We start from the raw sequence: 17,433 nt of genomic DNA, 5'->3' as shown, positions 1-17,433 counted from the left end.
CCTTTCCATTTGCCTGGAAAACTTTTTTCCATCCCTTCACCCTCAGTCTGTGTGCATCTTTTTTTCTGAGGTGGGTTTCTTGTAGGCAACAGATGTAAGGGTCTTGTTTTCTTATCCAATCTGACACCCTATGTCTTTTGATTGGAGCATTTAATCCATTTACATTTAAGGTTATTATTGATAGGTACTCATTTGATGGCATTTTTATTCTATACCCATGTTCCTTCTTCAATTCCTATTTCTTTATTTTTACAGTAGACCCTTTAGCATTTCTTGCATTGCTGGTTTGGTGGAGATAAATTCCTTCAGTCTTTTTTTGTCTGTGAAGCTCCTGATTTCCCCTTCAATTTTGATTGATAGTCTTGCTGGGTACAGTATTCTTGGATTCAAACCCTTCCTTTGCATGACTTTGTATATTTCATCCCATTCCCTTCTGGCCTGATATGTTTCTGTTGAGAAATCAGTTGCTAGTCTGATGGGGGTTCCTTTGTAAGTAACTTTCTGTCTCTCTCTGGCTGCTTTTAAGATTCTTACTTTGTCGTTGTTGTTTGCCACTTTAATTATAATGTGCCTTGGCGTCTGTCTTCTGGGATTCATTTTGCTTGGGACTCTGCGAGCATCTTGGATTTGTGTGGGTTTTTTCTTCTCTATCTCAGGAAAGTTTTCTGTCATTATTTCTTGAAATACTTTTTCCACGTCTACCTCAGTTTCCTTTCCTTCTGGAACCCCTATTATTCGAATATTATTTTGTTTTGTAATGTCCCAAAGCTCCCGTAGGCTCTCCTCCTGCTTTTTAATCTTTTTTTCTAGAAGCTGCTCTAATTGGGTATTTTTTTCCATCTTGTCTTCTAGCTCACTGATGCGGTCTTCCGCTTCATCTAGTCTACTCTTGATGCTTTCTATTGAGTTCTTCATGGTAGCGATGTCATTTTTCATTTCTTCTTGGTTCTTCCTCAATTCCTGATGGTTCTTCCTCATTTCTTCTTGGTTATTGTCAAATTTCTCTTCCATTCTTTTTAGCCAACCAATAATCATTATTCTGAACTCTTGCTCTGGTAGGCTGCTTGCCTCTGGCTCGTTTACTTCCTTTTCTGGTGATGCCTGCTTTTCTTTCATTTGTGGGGTGTTTCTTTGTCTTCCCATGGTATCTCTTTTCAGGATGTCTGGTTATGTGGTGTTCTTTCTCTTGCGTTAATTTATAGGTGCAAAATACAACACTGCCATGTACAACACGAGAGGCACTTAACAGGAATGTATTTACAATATTAATAACCTCTAATAAAGGTAACCCCTAGCGATAGGCAAATTAGGGTATAGGAGAGAAGGAAGGAAGGAAGGTAAAAATAAAATAAAGAAAAATTAAAAAAAAAAAAAAGTCAAAGAAGAAATAAAGTAATGACAAAATGAAGTTAGAAAACAGGGAGAAAAAGAAGAGAGAGAGAGAAAGAGAGAGAGAGAGAGAGAGAGAGAGAGAGAGAGAGAGAGAGAAGAAGCAAACTAAAAAAATGGGAAACAAACTATATATATGTGGAGAAAATTGCCATAGATCAACCAGTGAGCCCAGCCAATGCCGGTAACAATACTTGGAGATTAATACAAACTACAATACAATATCCACTATTATTAAGTAAGGTTATGATATACAGAAGTCAAAGAAACAAACAAAAACAGAGGATTTAAAAAAAATTACAAAGCAACAATAACAACACTGGAATAAGCATAACAATTTCACTGAAAAGCACCAATATTCACAATAATCAACCTTCACTCAAACAATGAGAAAAGGATAGAAAGTAGAACCGTTTTTTTTTTTTGTGTTTTTTTTTTTTTTTTTTAACTAGTTAATATAGTGCAGAGAGTGATATTTATACACTTGTATCAGGGGTTGGAACTTAGATCTATGAGTATAGTGAGAGCTTTAGCAGGGGGTATACAGAAAGAATAGAGGAAAAACTAAAGCCGGAAAGGGATAGGATAAACTGGAGACTAAAAGGTTAAAGTTTAGTAAGAGAGTGATGGGGTAAAGGTCGAATTGAGATAGGGTTGAATGATGCTATAGTAGAGATTAAAATAGAATGAAGGTTACTCCCAATGTAAAATAAAGACGAAGTAAAATGGTACTGGGGAGGAAAAGAAAAAGAAAAAAAAATTGCAAAATAGCAGTAGTAATAGTGAAGATAGAGATTGAAAAATGTAATAATTGAAAAGGTAAAATCAAGTAAGGAAAAAAGAAAAAAAATCGTTTCTGAAGTAAAAGATGTAAAAAATGAAAATTAAATAAAAAATGTAAAAAATGAAAATAAAATAAAGAATAGTATAATTAGCATAAAATTGTCCAGTAGAGTTCAATCACTTCCTCTGTTATTGTATTTGGTATGCCTGGTTCTTGGATCAGAGAGTCTTGCAGTTCCCAGCTTTCCACTGCACCTCAGTTTTATAAGGTAGTCCTTAATTTTAGGCAGGCTATATCTTAGTTATTTGTGTCCATTTATTTATTTTTGATTAATTAAAAGAAAAAGAAAAAGAAAAAAGAAAAAAAAAAGAAAAAAAAAAAAAAAAAAAGGCAGTTTGTAGTTCAGCCCTTAGGTGTCAGTGTTACTGGTTTGACCTCCCAGACTTTGGTTGCTCTGGCCCTCTTTCTCTCTGGGGGCGGGCCCTCGCAGCTCTCCCGGGCTACAATATAGGCGGGGCCATGGCCGCTCTGGGGGCGGGGCCTCGCGGCGCTCCGGGCCGCGGTGCTCTGGGCCGCTCTGGGGCCGGGGCCTCACAGCGCTCCTGGTGGCGCTCTCAGGGCCGCTCTGGGGGCGGGGCCTCGCGGCGCTCCGGGCCGCGGTGCTCTGGGCCGCACTGGGGCCGGGGGCCTCGTGGCGCTCCGGGGCCGTGGAGCTCAGGGCCGCACTGGGGCCGGGCCTCGCGGCGCTCCTGGTGGCGCGCTCAGGGCCGCTCTGGGGGCGGGGCCTCGCTGGAGCAATGGCGCTATCGCAGCCTGAACTCTCAGCCTAGCCACGCAGACTCTGACCTTTCTGTGGGTGGTTGAAGAGCTTCCTTGAATCCACCCGCTTGCTCCGATCGGGGCGCCACAGGTGCTCGATGGACTCCTCGGCTGTGGGTTTTCCAGGCCTCAGAGAAGCTGCTCCCTTCCTGGTAGGGTGGCGCCGCCTTTGCGCTGAGCCCGGAGCTCCGGGAGAAGTCGGGAGTGCTGGCCGCTTGGTCAGGAAAAATTGTCCAGCGGACACTTCCTTACCTTCCTAGAGTGATCCGCTGCCCCTTAGCTGCTAATCAACATTCCCTGAGCGACTCAGATGTTGCTTCTATCTGTTTTGGGACCGGGGTCAGAACAAGTCCGTCTGTTCGGTCGCCATCTTCAAGCTCCGCCCTCAAATTTCATTTCTTTTCAAATCTTATTTAGGTTCCATTATTCACCAGTGGTGCAGGGCGATGGACAGATGCATTGGTCCTGGAGCTCCGGGTAGAGAGAGGGCTTCACAGACTCTTCCGACAAACGCCACGTCCTTGCGGGTCGCTGGGCGGCGGGCGGCGGGCGGCGCGCGTCCTGCCCCGCTCGCGCTCCACGCTGCAGTTGGCCCCGCTCTCCAGTTAAAGTATTTTTGATTGTGGCTTCCTGTCAGCTCACCCCGTGCTCTGTTCTGGCCACGTTGTTCCTCTTTTTTCATAGATAGACACCATTTCAGGCTCTGTCTGTCACGTCCAAACTCACTCCAACTGAAGTCTGCTGAAGTCCATTCTTTTCCTTGCCACCCGTGAATTCTGTGAACTTGAGGGGGTTGTCACTCAATATTTCAGTCTCAACTTCTTCACTTGTCAATGTGGGGGGGGGGAAGGTAGTGTTCAGAGGACACCTATAAAGGCTGTTGCAGGAGATTATGATTTGATTAGAGGCCCATAACATGAAATTCGTGCATGGAGGGGGGGGCATCCCTTAGCTCAGCCTGCACACTCTCCAATCTGGGACATCCCTCTCACAATCCAGGACTGCCTCTTCCCAACTGCTTGCCTGCCTGCCTTCCTGATTGCTCCTAACCGCTTCTGCCTGCCAGCCTGATCACCCCCTAACCACGCCCATGCCAGCCTGATTGATGCCTAACTGCTCCCCTGCCAGCCTGTTTGCCCCTAACTGCCCTCCCCTTCAGGCCTGGTCATCCCTAACTGCCCTCCCCTGCAGGCCTGGGTCACACCCAACTGCCCTTCCCTGCAGGCCTGGTCACCCTTGACTTCCCTCCTCTGCCAGCCTCGTCTCCCCTACCAGCCCTCCCCTGCAGGCTTGATTGCCCCCAACTGCCCTCCCTTGCAGGCCATCTTGTGTTGACCATCTTGTGTCCACATGGGGGCAGCCATCTTATGTGTTGGAGTGATGGTCAATCTGCATATTACTCTTTTATTAGCTAGGATTCCTGGTTAAGGAAACATGCCTAAGTTTCAGGCTCAGTCTTCAGTAGGCGGCATGCAGGAGGCAGCTGATCAATGATTCTCATCATTGATGATTCTATCTTCTCTACCTCTCCATCCCTCACTGAAATCAATAAAAATATATTTTAAAAAAGAGTATATATAGCTCTGGCTGGTTTGGCTCAGTGGACTGAAGACTCCTGGGTTTAATTCTGGTCAAGGCACATACCTCGGTTGCAGGCTCAACCCACAGCCCTGTAACCACTTAAAAAAAAGAGTGTACAAACATCATAGGATGATTAAAAGAAATAATGCAATAACTGGCTCATGGTACATATGAGTCCATACACATATACGTAACTATTTTGTCTTCAGGTTGATTTTCTGAACGCTAAACTATGTGGGTCAATAAACTATTGTATGCTTTAATTTATGCATGTGGTGATTTGTTAATTTAGTTAGCTGGATAGTTATTGTGCTTAGCAAACAGTTTAAGGCACTGACTCTCATGCCATCCTTTTTCTTTTTAATCCTCACCTGAGAATATTCTCATTGATTTGAGGGAAAGAGAAGGAGAGAGAGAGAGAGAGAGAGAGAGATTGATTCTTGTATGTGCCCTGACTAGGGATTGAGCCGGAAACCTTGGTGTATAGGGATGACACTCTACCCAACTGAGCTATCTGGCCAGGGCCTTATATGTACATTTTACTGAACATAGAATGCGCATGCATTTCAATCTACTTGGTGCTGGAAAGCACTCAATTGCAACCACGTTGGTGGTTCTCAAGCCCTGGCGACATGTGACAATGTTTGGAGACCTTTTTGGTGGTCACAACTGGAGATGCTATTGACACCTCGTGGGTGGGGGCCAGGGGCCAGGAATGCCGATAAACACCCTACCCCTCCATACGCCGCCCCCAAAGAATCGTTCATCTGGAGAGGTTGAAAACCCTGCTCTGGATGGTCTAGGAGTGAGACTGAGCATTCAAATCACCGGGGAGCTTCTGACCAGTTCAATTAGGATCGCCCCAAATAGGGCCCAGGTCATTTCAATGTGAGCTTCGTTTTCAAGGTGATGATCACAGTGGGGCTATTTCAAGACTCTGGGCGGGAAGATCTGCTCCCCGGCCAATCACGGAGCTTGGGCGGGCAGCAGAACTGCTCTTATTGGGGGGTTCATTTGCGTGGATACTCTCAGGCTAGACCTAAGCCCTCGCCTCAGACGGTGAGTATCTGAGAGAGGCTCTCTCTCCCTCTCTCTCTCTCTCTTTTTTAAAAAAAAACATATTTTATTGATTTTTTTACAGAGATGAAGAGAGAGGGATAGAGAGTTAGAAACATCGATGAGAGAGAATCATCCATCAGCTGCCTCTTGCACACCCCCCCACTGGGGATGTGCCTGCAACCAAGGTACATGCCCTTGACCGGCCTTTCAGTCCGCAGGCCGACGCTCTATCCCCTGAGCCAAACCAGTTTCGGCAGCATGACTGGCTTTTATTCATTTACTTTTCTATTACAGTTGATATTCAATATTTTATATTCATTTCAGGTGCACAGTTTAGTAGGTGCCCTTATTTACTGTAAGTTTAAAAAATTTTAAGTTGATTTTAGAGAGGGAGGAAGAGAAAGATTGGTTTGTTGTTTCACTTATTTAGACATTCATTCGTTGCTTTAAATTTTTTTTTAAAAATTGATTTCAGAGAGGAAGGGAAAGGAAGAGACACACACATCCATGATGAGAGAGAATCGTGGAGTGGCTGCCTCCTGCACGCCCCACCCTGGGGACTGAGTCTGCAACCCGGGCATGTGCTCTGACTGGGAATCCGATCGTGACCTCCTGCTGCATAGGTGGACGCTCAACCACTGAGCCATGCTAGCTGGACCGTTGGTTGCTTCTTGTTATGTTTTCTGACTGGGCTCTGGCCTCTGGGGAAGATGCTCTAAGCGGCTAAGCTAAGGGGCCAGGGCCCCGGTGCCTTAATTTTCATTTCACCCGGACGATAGGGCCTCTCAGGCTCATTCTGCTCAGCTGCTGCCTGATTATCCGCTCTGGCCTTTCTCCTTTCTCACTCAGACCTTTCCCCAGGGAAATGCTAGCCACCTGGCTCTCCCACCCACTCCTTGGTTGTTGCTCATTTCCCCAGGCTCCCTCTCAAGTCTTATCAGCCCACGCGCAGCAGTTGGCTGCACCCTCCGAGCATGTGGGTGGAAACTGGACTTCAATGACGTATTACCCACAGGGAGCAGGGTCAGTGGGGCTTCCAACATGTGCACAAACTCCTTACCTGTTTGTAGGAAACCTTTCTTGCTTCCTTCTCAGCCTCCATCCTGTTCCTCCCTCACTGACTAAGCCCCACCCCCTGAGTGGTCTGGACAGCTCACACCTCCAAGCACCACTTGGCTCTGACATCTAGTGTGGTTTGGCTGCCCTGTGCTCCCTTCCTAGAAAGTGAGCAGATCTCAATTGGTGTTTTTTTATTTTATTTTATTTTTTATTTTTACTGATTTCAGAGAGGAAGGGAGAAGGAGAGAGAGGTAGAAACATCCATGATGAGAATCACCAATTGATTGCCTCCTGCACGCCCCACACTGGGGATCTAGCCTGCAACCCAGGAACGGAACCATGAACTCCTGGGTCATAGGTCCACACTCCATAGCTAAGCCCTGCTGGGCTGGGTGGGCAGTTGGTGTTAACTTCCAACCTGGCTGGTATCCTTTGAGTCATGTTAGGACCAAGATCTGAGTCGGTAAGCAGAGATCTCCATAGTCCCAGGGGGGTGACTCTCTGCTTACCTTCCCGCCTGCTTAACCCTGCTTTTCTCTGTGTGCGTTCTGTAGGTGCAAGCCTTTTCCCTCCTCACTGTCTGCTCAGAAAGTCCATCCGACCAGCTCTGGCTGGTGTTTCTAAGTGGTTAGAGCACCAGCTGGCCCATTTGAGGGTTTGATTCTGGTCAAGGGCACATACCCTAGTTGTAGGTTCCATCTCAACCCCAGTCGGGTCACACAGGGGTGGGCAGGAGGCAACCAACCTCTCTCTTCTTCCCTCCCTCTCCTTCCCTCCCTTCCTCTTTTTCCCTCCCTCTCCCTTCCACTCTCTAGAAATCTCTCTCTCTCTCTCTCTCTCTCTCTCTCTCTCTCTCTCTCTCTCTCTCTCTCTCTCTCTCTTCCTCCCTCCCTCTCCCATTTTCTAGAAATCAATGGAAAAAATATCCTCAGATGAGGATTAACTAAATAAATTCCACCAGACCTCATTCTCCCCTCTGGTTGGTCTGCTCCTGGCTCTCACAGCCAGACCTAATTTCTCACTCTCCCAATGGGGTTCCTATGAGCAGCTGTTCTCACCTCCAAGTCTTTACTGCTGCACCTGTGTGTCCGGCCCACACGAGCCTGGCGTCTAACTTCCTGACCCACCACCTTCCCGAAATCACTTCCTTCTATCGGAATCGGAAAAACGTGGTCGAGGTGCTGTGTTCCCCCCCACTTTTTTCATTCTGTAAAAATAGATATTAGCATAGAACTATAGGATTAGTTACAGTGATAATAGATAACTTGTTACACGAGGACAAGGAGGCTGATGGAAATACCAATTTGACTCAATGCCCTGGAGATTGGCTCCTGGAAGGCAAAGGGCTTTAGTGGAAAAACCAGTAAAACCTGCAAAAAAAAAAAAAAAAAATGTGGAGTTTGCTTACCAGTAATTAACGCCTGTTGGTTGCTTTTTTAAAAAAAATTATTTTAAATTTTTTATTGTTGATACTAAATGTTCCCCATTCCCCCCATTGCCCCACTCCTTCACCACCCTATTGTCTGTGTCCATGGGCTATGCATATGGATATATAAATTCCTAGTTTAATCTCTTCCCACCCCACCCTCCTCCCTCTGAGATCTGTCCGTCTGTTCCATGCATCCATGCCTCTGGTTGGTTCTGTTTTACTCATCAGTTTATTTTGTTCATTAGGCTCCCGCCTATATGTGAGATCTGTGACGTTTGTCTTTCTCTGCCTGGCTTGTTTTGCTCAGCGTAATGCACGCCCCGTCTCCCTTTTAAGTTTCTTCCTCACAAAACCAAATGCACCCTGCTCCCAGACAGCATGGAAAAAGGACAAACTCATCCATGACATGGACACTCAAGCGGGTCTTTGGGGTTCTGGGGTGCCCGTGTATCCGTGACTTTTCCATCTGAGGAGACGGAGGTCTTGCTGAGTGTGTGACTTGATGGTTTTTGTTCTGTTTTGATTTTAAATTTTAGCATGCGCATTTTAATATTAAATATTAAATATGTTGAATAAAAATACACCGAGTGGCCAGATGATGATGATCTCTAAACGCATAATAATTTGGCCACTCAGTGCATATCCTATGTAATAAAAGGCTAATATGCAAGTTATCCCCTCCACCAGGAGTTCTACCAGCAGGCAGGCCGGATTATTATAATCTCTGAACGAATAATAATCTGGCCACTCAATGTAGGTTGGCCAACTGCCCATGTCGCCTCCCCCTGGCTAGGCTGGCCAGACCCCACCTATGCATTCATGCATAGGTGGGGTCTGAAATCATAAAAAAAATATTAAAAATAAAAAGAGAGAAGCCAGGTAGGCAAATATTGTCTTAAAGACTGTGTTATACAATCAGTATTTGGTACAGTACGAGACACTTTATTCCTTCCTGGTATTCCTCGTCTCTGGTCCTTGACAAAGTGTATGTTCCGGTTACGTAGAGTGACTGCCAACTTTCCCCCATTGCCCCTCATTCCAGGTGGAAAGGAGAGAGCGACCGAGCCACGCGATGGAGAAATTCTGCTCTATCTGGAAGCACACGCTCTGGAATGGAGTTGGTGACGACTTGCACTATAAAGTCATCGAGGGCGGCCAGAAGTTCACAGGGCTCCCCAGTCTCAAAACGTCCTCCCAGCGCAGGCTTCTGACCGTGGTGCTGCAGGGCGCGGCGGGCGTGGGCAAAACCACGCTGGCCAAGAAGTGGATGCTGGACTGGGCCCAGGACCACCTCCCGGAGACATTCCACTCCGCCTTCTACCTCAGCTGCAAGGAGCTGGGCCGCCAGGGCGCCTGCACCTGCACCTTCGCGGAGCTCCTGGCCAAGAGGCGTCCAGACGCACAGGAGGCCGGCCCTCAGGTCCTCGCCCAGGGCCAGGAGGTCCTGGTGGTCGTCGACGGCTTCGACGAGCTCCGAGTCCCCTCGGGCTCCCTCATCCATGACATCTGCGGCGACTGGAAGGAGCCCAAGCCCGTGCCCGTCCTGCTGGGCAGCTTGCTGAAGAGGAAGCTGCTGCCCAAGGCCACGCTGCTGGTCACCACGCGCCCCGAGGCCCTGGGCGAGCTGCGGCTCCTGCTGGACCAGCCGCTGCTGGTCCAGGTGGAGGGGTTCCAGGAGGCGGAGCGCAGGGGCTACTTCCTGGAGCACTTTGAGCAGCAGGACCAGGCCCTGCGCGCCTTCCAGGGCATGAAGGCCAGCCCGGCGCTGTTCCGCATGGGCGCGGCGCCCGCCGTGTGCTGGGTCGCGTGCACCTGCCTGAAGGGGCAGCTGGACAAGGGGGAGGACCCGGCCTCCACCTGCCGGACCCCCACCTCGCTGTTCCTGCGCTTCCTGTGCGGCCAGTGCCCCCACCTGGCAGCCCCCGCCCCGCGCCTCCCCACTGCGCTCCATGCCCTGAGCCTCCTGGCTGCCCAGGGCATCTGGGCGCACAAGTCCCTGTTCGATGGCCAAGATCTCGGGCAGCTGGGTGTCAGCGAGGCAGACCTGCGCCCTTTCCTGGAAGGCAAGGTGCTGCAGGCGGATTCGGACTGCGAGGGCTGCTACGCCTTCCTGCACCTCAGCGTCCAGCAGTTCCTGGCCGCCCTGTTCTACCTGCTGGACGGCGGCGCGGGGGCCCCCGGGGGCGCGGGCGGCTGCGGCTGTGGCTGCGCAGAGCAGGGCATCGGGGACGTGCGCGCGCTGCTCTCCAAGGAGGAGCGGCTGCGGAACCCCAGCCTGGCCCGCGTGGGCCGCTTCCTGTTCGGCCTGGCCAACGAGGAGCGCGCCCAGGAGCTGGAGGCCGCCTTCGGCTGCCGCGTGTGCCGGGAGGTGAGGCAAGAGCTGCTGCGGGCTGCGCGCTCCGCCGCAGGGGACTGGCCCTCCTCCTCCAGGGCGGACACCCGGGAGCTGCTGCGCTGCCTGTTCGAGTCCCAGGACGGGGCGCTGGTGCGGGAGGCGCTGGCGCCCGTCACGGAGCTGGCCCTGCACCTGCAGAGCGAGCGGGACCTGGTGCACGCGGCCTTCTGCCTCGGGCACAGCCGGGCCCTGTGCAGGCTCTCGCTGCAGGTGGAGAAGGGCATCTTCGCGGAGAAGGACAGGTTCCAGGAGCTGGGCACGTGGGCGGAGCGGTAAGGACTTCACTAGTGGTTTCATTTTATTTTAAAAATATTTTTACAGATTTCAGAGAGGAAGGGAGAGGGAGAGAGAGAGAGAGAGAGAGACATGAATGAGAGAATCATGGATCTGTTGCCTCCTGCACGCCCGCTAGTGGGGATGGAGCCTGCAGCCGGGCGTGTTCTCTGTCCGGGAATCCAACCCTGACTTCTTGGTTCATAGAGTGATGCTCAACCCCCGAGCCACGCCGGATGGATTTGTTTCTTTCTTTAAAGTTTAATATTTTTTTAAAATATATATTTTATTGACTTTTTTTTACAAGAGGAAGGGAGAGAGAGAGTTAGAAACATCAATGAGAGAGAAACATCCATCAGTTGCCTTCTGCATACTCCCTATTGGGGATGTGCCTGAAACCAAGGTGCATACCCTTGACCAGAATCGAACCTGGGACCCTTGAGTCCGCAGGCTGATGCTCTATCTACTGAGCTAAACAGGTTTTAGCTAAAGTTTAATATTTTAAAAAATATATATTTTATTGATTTTGGAGAGAGGAAGAGAGAAGGAGAGAGAGAGAGAGATAGAAACATCAATGATGAGAGTGATCATTGAGAGTGATCACCGGCTGCTCCCAATGCCCTCCACTGGAGACCGAGCCCACAACCCAGGCATGTGCCCTTGACTGGGATTGAACCGGGGACCCTTCAGTGCACAGGCCCACGTTCCATCCACTGAGCCACACGGCCCAGGGCTAAAGTTTAATTTTGATTTGTGACGTGATTACAGATGTCCCCTGTTTCTCCCTCCCATCCTTCCTCCACACTCTGCCCAGACCGGGGATGGAGCCTGCAGCCTTGGTGTATCCCGGCGATGCTCTAACCAACCTAGCTACTGGGCCAGGGCTATACTGGTAACAGGCGCTCTCCTTCCTCATTCCTGCCAGGTCCCAGCAAGACCATCTCGCTCTTTGCTGCTGGACGGAGCTGTGCTCTGTGCTGAGTTCCAACAAGGACCTGACGATTCTGGAAGTGAGTCAGAGCTTCCTGAGCCACTCCTCTGTGAGGATCCTGTGTGAGCAGATAACCCGTGTCACCTGTGCCCTCCAGAAGGTGGTGTAAGTAGAAGCTCAGCTCACCTTGCAATGGCCGTCCTTGTGTGTGAGTGTGTGAGTGTATGTGCTTAATCCTCACCTGAGGATATTTTCCCATTGATTTATTTTATTTTATTTTAGAAAGAGTGGAGGGGCGGGGGAGAGGGAGACAGAGAGAAACATTGATGTAAGAGAGACACATCCATTGGTTGCCTCCCAAACACTCCCCTACGGGGATGGGAATCGAACCCGTGACCCTTCGGTGTGCAGGGCCCATCTTCCCCTTTCCCATCTTGACGTATGTGACGTCCCATCTCACTCAGGGTTCAGAGCACTAACCGTTTTCAGCAGCCAAGAGGGGACCCCCTCCTTTCTGTGTCCCCCAGGATTAAGAACGTCCATCCGGTGAACGCCTATCGGGACTTCTGTCTGGCGCTGGTGGGCAAGGAGACCCTGACACACCTGGTCCTGGAGGGCAGCATCCACTGCGACCACATGCTGTTGCTGCTGCTGTGCGAGGCCCTGAGGCACCGGAAGTGCAAGCTGCAGTATCTCAGGTACAGGGCGGGGCCTGCAGCATCTCGGGTATTTCTCAAGTCACTCTCAGGAACAGAGCACAATTCTGATTGGTTATCACACCACACCAGGGCGGGGTTCTGGCCTCTACACTCTCCCCAGCCCGTATAGTGCATTGAGTAATGAGCCTCCAATGCAAAGAAACACGCAGACTACTTCTTCTTTTATTTATTTATTTTACTTTATTTTTATTTTTTCTTTAAAAATATATATATTTTATTGATTTTTTACAGAGAGGAAGGGCAAAGGATAGAAAGCTAGAAACACTGATGAGAGAGAAACATCGACCAGCTGCCTCCTGCACACCCCCTGCTGGGGATGTGCCCACAGCCAATGTACATGCCCCTGACCGGAATTGAACAATGCTCTATCCACTGAGCCAAACCGGTTTCGGATAATTTTCTTTCTTTTTTCTTTAAAATTGATTTATTGATTATGGTATCACATAATTGGCCTCATCCCCCCATTCCCATTCCAAACCCCTCACCATGTATGTCACCAACCCCCTGTTGTTCATGACCACTGGCTAGGCTCATATGCACGCACACAAGTCCTTTGGTTGATCTCTCCCCCTTACCCCCACCCTCCCCTACCTTCCCTCTGAGGTTTGACTTCTTTAATTATTTATTTTTATTTTAAAAAATTTCTTTATTGATTAAGGGATCACATGTTTGTCCTTACCCCCTATTCCCATCCCAACCCCCTCCCCACATCTGCTCCCTCCCCACTATTGTCCATGACCATTGGTTAGGCTCATATGCATGCACACAAGTCCTTTGGTTTATCTCTTCCTTTTATCCCCACCCTCCCCTTACCCTCCCTCTGAGGTTTGACAGTCTGATCGATGCTTCCCTGTCACCGGGCCTGTTTTTGTTCATTAGTTTATGTTGCTCATCATTTCCCCGAGATGCATGGGAAACATGCAGACTTCTGTGGCATCACTCCAGGCGAATGTGATGATCATATTAAAAAAAAGAAGATGCAAAACAAACAAACAAACAAACAAACAAAAAAGGGTCAAGTTGGTGAAACTTTACACAGAATTGTATTCCAGACTTGAGAGGAGGCTGGACAGTGATTGAGGGGCTATGAGGATATTTGAAGAAAAGCCAACGAGATCCACTTTCTCCAGTCCTTCAGGCCAGGGTTGGCTCCATGTTGAAGGAGAAAGAGATGAGCATCCGGGATACAGTCTTTGTGGGCAGCGTAAGCCTGTAGGGTCTCCGTCCTCCCAGGAGAATGACTTTCCCCGCTGTGTCCCACAGGCTGGGGTCTTGTTTCGACTTCACTCAGCAGTTGAATGACTTCTCCTTGGCCCTCGAAGTCAACCAGTCCCTGCAATCTCTGGACCTCACAGCCAGCAAGCTCGGGGACGAGGGTGTCAAGTTGCTGTGTGGGAGCCTGAGGCACCCCAATTGCTTCCTGCAGTGGTTGTCGTAAGTGTCTCCTCTTCTCCCACGGGGCATCTTGTTTTTTTTTTTTTTTTGTTTTTTAGTACATTTTATTGATTTAAAAAATATATATATTTTATTGATTTTTTTTTTTTAACAGAGAGGAAGAGAGAGGGATAGAGAGTTAGAAACATTGATGAGAGAGAAACATCCATCAGCTGCTTCCTGCACACCCCCTATTGGGGATGTGCCCACAACCAAAGTACATGCCCTTGACCAGAATCGAAACTGGGACCTTTCAGTCCGCTGGCCGATGCTCTATCCACTGAGCCAAACCGGTTTCGGCCATTTTATTTTTTTACAGAGAGGAAGAGAGAGTTAGAAACATCGATGAGAGAGAAACATCCATCAGCTGCCTCCTGCACACCTCCTACTGGGGTTGTGTCCACAACCAAGGTACATGCCCTTGACCGGAATCAAACCCGGGACTCTTGAGTCCGCAGGCTGACCCTCTATCCACTGAGCCACACCAGTCAGGGTCCACGGGGCACCTTTGTGTTTAGATCTGGGACCACATCAAGGAGAGCAATGGGAACACCCCTATTTTCTGGACACCCTACTGATGTAGGCAACACCTGGTGTATTGATGGTCGCCATTCTGACAGGTGCGAGGGGATACCTCGTTTCCGTGCCTGGTCCCAGGTGGATGAATCCGACATTTTTGCTTGCCCTTTCTCTCCTTTCTGGTCCCTCATGGCTCAATATAAGAGAGGGTTGGGGTCAGGGGGAGTGATGCAGAAGAGATCTCCCCAAAGAAGGTTGTATTTTGAGAATGTTCTCCCCGCCTGACCGAGGCTGTGGTGCTTCTGCAGGCTGGAAAACTGTCACCTGACGGAAGTCTGCTGCAAGGAGCTCGCCTCCACCTTGATTGTCAACCCGAGGCTGACACACCTGTGCTTGGCCAGGAACGACCTTGGAGACAGTGGGGTGAGACTTCTGTGCGAGGGTTTGAGCTACCCGGAATGTCAGCTACAGGCCCTGGTGTAAGTCCCCGCTGATTGTGTGTGTGCGCGCGCGTGTGTGTCTGTGTCTATAACCATCATTCTATTTGTCTGTCATGCACACACCTAACAGGAAGTCATTGGCTCCAGTCCCCTCTTCTTCCGACCATCTTTTCTGTAGGCTGTGCCAGTGCAGCATAACCAGAAGGGGCTGCAAACACATCTCCGACTTTCTCCAAGGAGACTCCAGCCTGTCCCTCTTGGACCTGAGTCTCAACCCCATCGCGACTGGATTGTGGTTTCTCTGTGAGGCGTTGAAGAAGCCAGGTTGCAACCTCAAATGCCTGGGGTAGGTCCTTCTGCTCCTGCTCCAGGTGTTTTGGAACTAGTTATCCCTCTTGGAGATAGTTTGGGGAGAGAGAGAGAGAGAGAGAGAGGGAGAGAGAGACAGAGACAGAGACTGTGATAGAACCACTCCTGGCCCAGTGTTGGGCACAAATGCCAACAGACAGTGAATGCTGGTCAGTGGGTGGTTACAAAGGCACTTGGGGCCTAAAGAGTGGCTGTAGGTGCAAATGGGTTTTAAGGTTGCCCATACCACTTCTGGTTAGCTCTGAGGGGCAGCTTAGTATCTCAGCTACACTGTCCTTCAGATTAAAAAAAAAAAAAAATATATATATATATATATATATATATATATATATATATAATTGATTTTTTTTTACAGAGAGGAAAAGAGGGGGACAGAGAGTCAGAAACATTGATCAGCTGCCTCCTGCATACCCCCTATTGGGGATGTGCCTGCAACCAAGGTACATGCCCTTGACTGGAATCGAACCTGGGACCCCTCAGTCCGCTGGCCAACGCTCTATCCACTGAGCCAAACCAGTTTTGGCAGATTTTTTTTTTCTTGTATCATTTTCCCATGGAAGAATTCACTGACTGCCCTGGTTCGTAGTTCAGTGGTGAGAACGTTGACCGATGGACCAAAGTGTTGTGAGTGCAATCCCTGGCCAACGCCACGTACCTGGGCTGCAGGTTCGATCCCTGGCCACAGTCAGGTGTGTGTGAGAGGCAATCAATCAATGTGACTCTCACACACCTCTCTCTCTCTTCCCCTTCTTCCCTCCCTTCCAGTCTTTAAAAATAAATGGGAAAAAATATCCCTGGGAGAGAATTAACAACAGAATTCACTGACCACTACCAACCTACCTAATCCTTCACTCTGGCTGACTTATCCCAACAACTTGTTCATATGGTCTTTAAGGCAAAGAGTAAGGTGGGGGAGAGGGGCAAGGAAGGGGACCTCTGTAATACTCTCAACAATAAAGATAAAAAAACAGCATGTCCTGATGGCCTATGTCCATGGTCGGCAAACTGTGGCTCGAGAGCCACATGCTGCTCTTGGGCCCCTTGAGTGTGGCTCTTCCACAAAATACCACAGCCTGGGTGAGTCTATGTTGAAGAAGTGGCGTTAGAAGAAGTTTAAGTTTCAAAAGTTGGCTCTCCAAAGAAAGTTCAATCGTTGTGCTGTTGATAGTTGGCTCTGTGGACTAATGAGTTTGCCGACTACTGGCCTATGTCCCTAAAATAAGCTCTATGAAGAAAACAACTCGCCCAATTTCACTACCAGGTCCCCTGCAGGCCCGAGTGTGGCTGGCTCCCGGCAGGGTCCCCTTAAGGATTTGTTTCCACGAGAGTGACTGGCACCGGTTTTCCTTCCTCAACAGGCTCTGTGGCTGCTCCCTCCCGTCCTTCTGCTGGCAAGACCTGGCATCTGCCCTGGCCAGCAACCAGAGGCTGGAGGTCCTGGACCTGGGCCAGAACGCCATGGGGCCAAGTGGGATCACCGTGCTCTTCGAGGCCCTGAAGCAGAGGTCCAGCCCTTTGAAGAGACTCCGGCTGAGGGCCGACGAGTCCAGTGCCCAGACCCAGAAGCTGCTAAAGGAAGTGAGAGACTGCAACCCCAAGCTGAATATCGACTGCAAGGCTGCCCGAGCGGCCAGCTCCTTCTGCTGCGAATCGCTTTTCTTTATGCCCCGAGATAACTTCCCGGCTATCTACTAGTCTCTCTGGCGGGGACCAGACGGTCAATGTTAATTACTGGGTCACAGTGGACAAGGGAGTGGACGCTCTCCACTCTCTGCTCTGCAGTGTATAGTTAAGTTCTGCAGGAGTCACCTACTCACTGGATGTCAAATGTCTGTGTTGTTTTTTTTCTTTTCCACAAGGATTCGGGATAATAAAAGGCAAAGAACAGTGTTTGAAATTGCCTTTGTTTTATTTGATCTTTTACAGCTTTATTTTTTAAAATTAATTTCTTTATTGATTATGGTATCACATATTTGTTCTCAACCCCCCATTCCAATCCCCCCCCCCCCCACTTATGCCCCCACCCCCTATTGTCTTCGACCACTGGTTAGGCTCATATGTATGCATATAAGTCCTTTGGTTGATCTCTCCCTTTTATCCCCATCTTCCCTCTGAGGTCCAACAGTCTGACCCATGGCTCCTTCTCTCTGGGTCTGTTCTTGTTCAGCCGTCTATGCTGTTCACCATTTCCCCTAGATGAGTGAGATCATGTCTACTGGAAATACACTTACAA

General features: G+C 49.2%; 1 protein-coding gene across 1 annotated transcript; it reads left to right on the top strand.

Annotated features, from left to right (window-relative positions):
* Positions 1–9,192: 9,192 nt before the first annotated feature.
* LOC311633927 (NACHT, LRR and PYD domains-containing protein 7-like) lies at positions 9,193–16,895 on the top strand (the record flags this gene model as incomplete). The annotated part of the gene is made up of 7 exons (XM_084906934.1): positions 9,193–10,787; positions 11,714–11,884; positions 12,247–12,417; positions 13,702–13,872; positions 14,700–14,870; positions 15,010–15,177; positions 16,559–16,895. 7 exons carry the CDS (start codon positions 9,193–9,195, stop codon positions 16,893–16,895), a joined length of 2,784 nt encoding a protein of 927 aa, XP_084763060.1.
* Positions 16,896–17,433: the final 538 nt, after the last annotated feature.

Source organism: Pipistrellus hanaki (assembly GCF_964339955.1).
Source record: "Pipistrellus hanaki genome assembly, chromosome: 15".
Taxonomy (NCBI): domain Eukaryota; kingdom Metazoa; phylum Chordata; class Mammalia; order Chiroptera; family Vespertilionidae; genus Pipistrellus; species Pipistrellus hanaki.
This window is presented reverse-complemented; position numbering and strand designations above follow the sequence as displayed.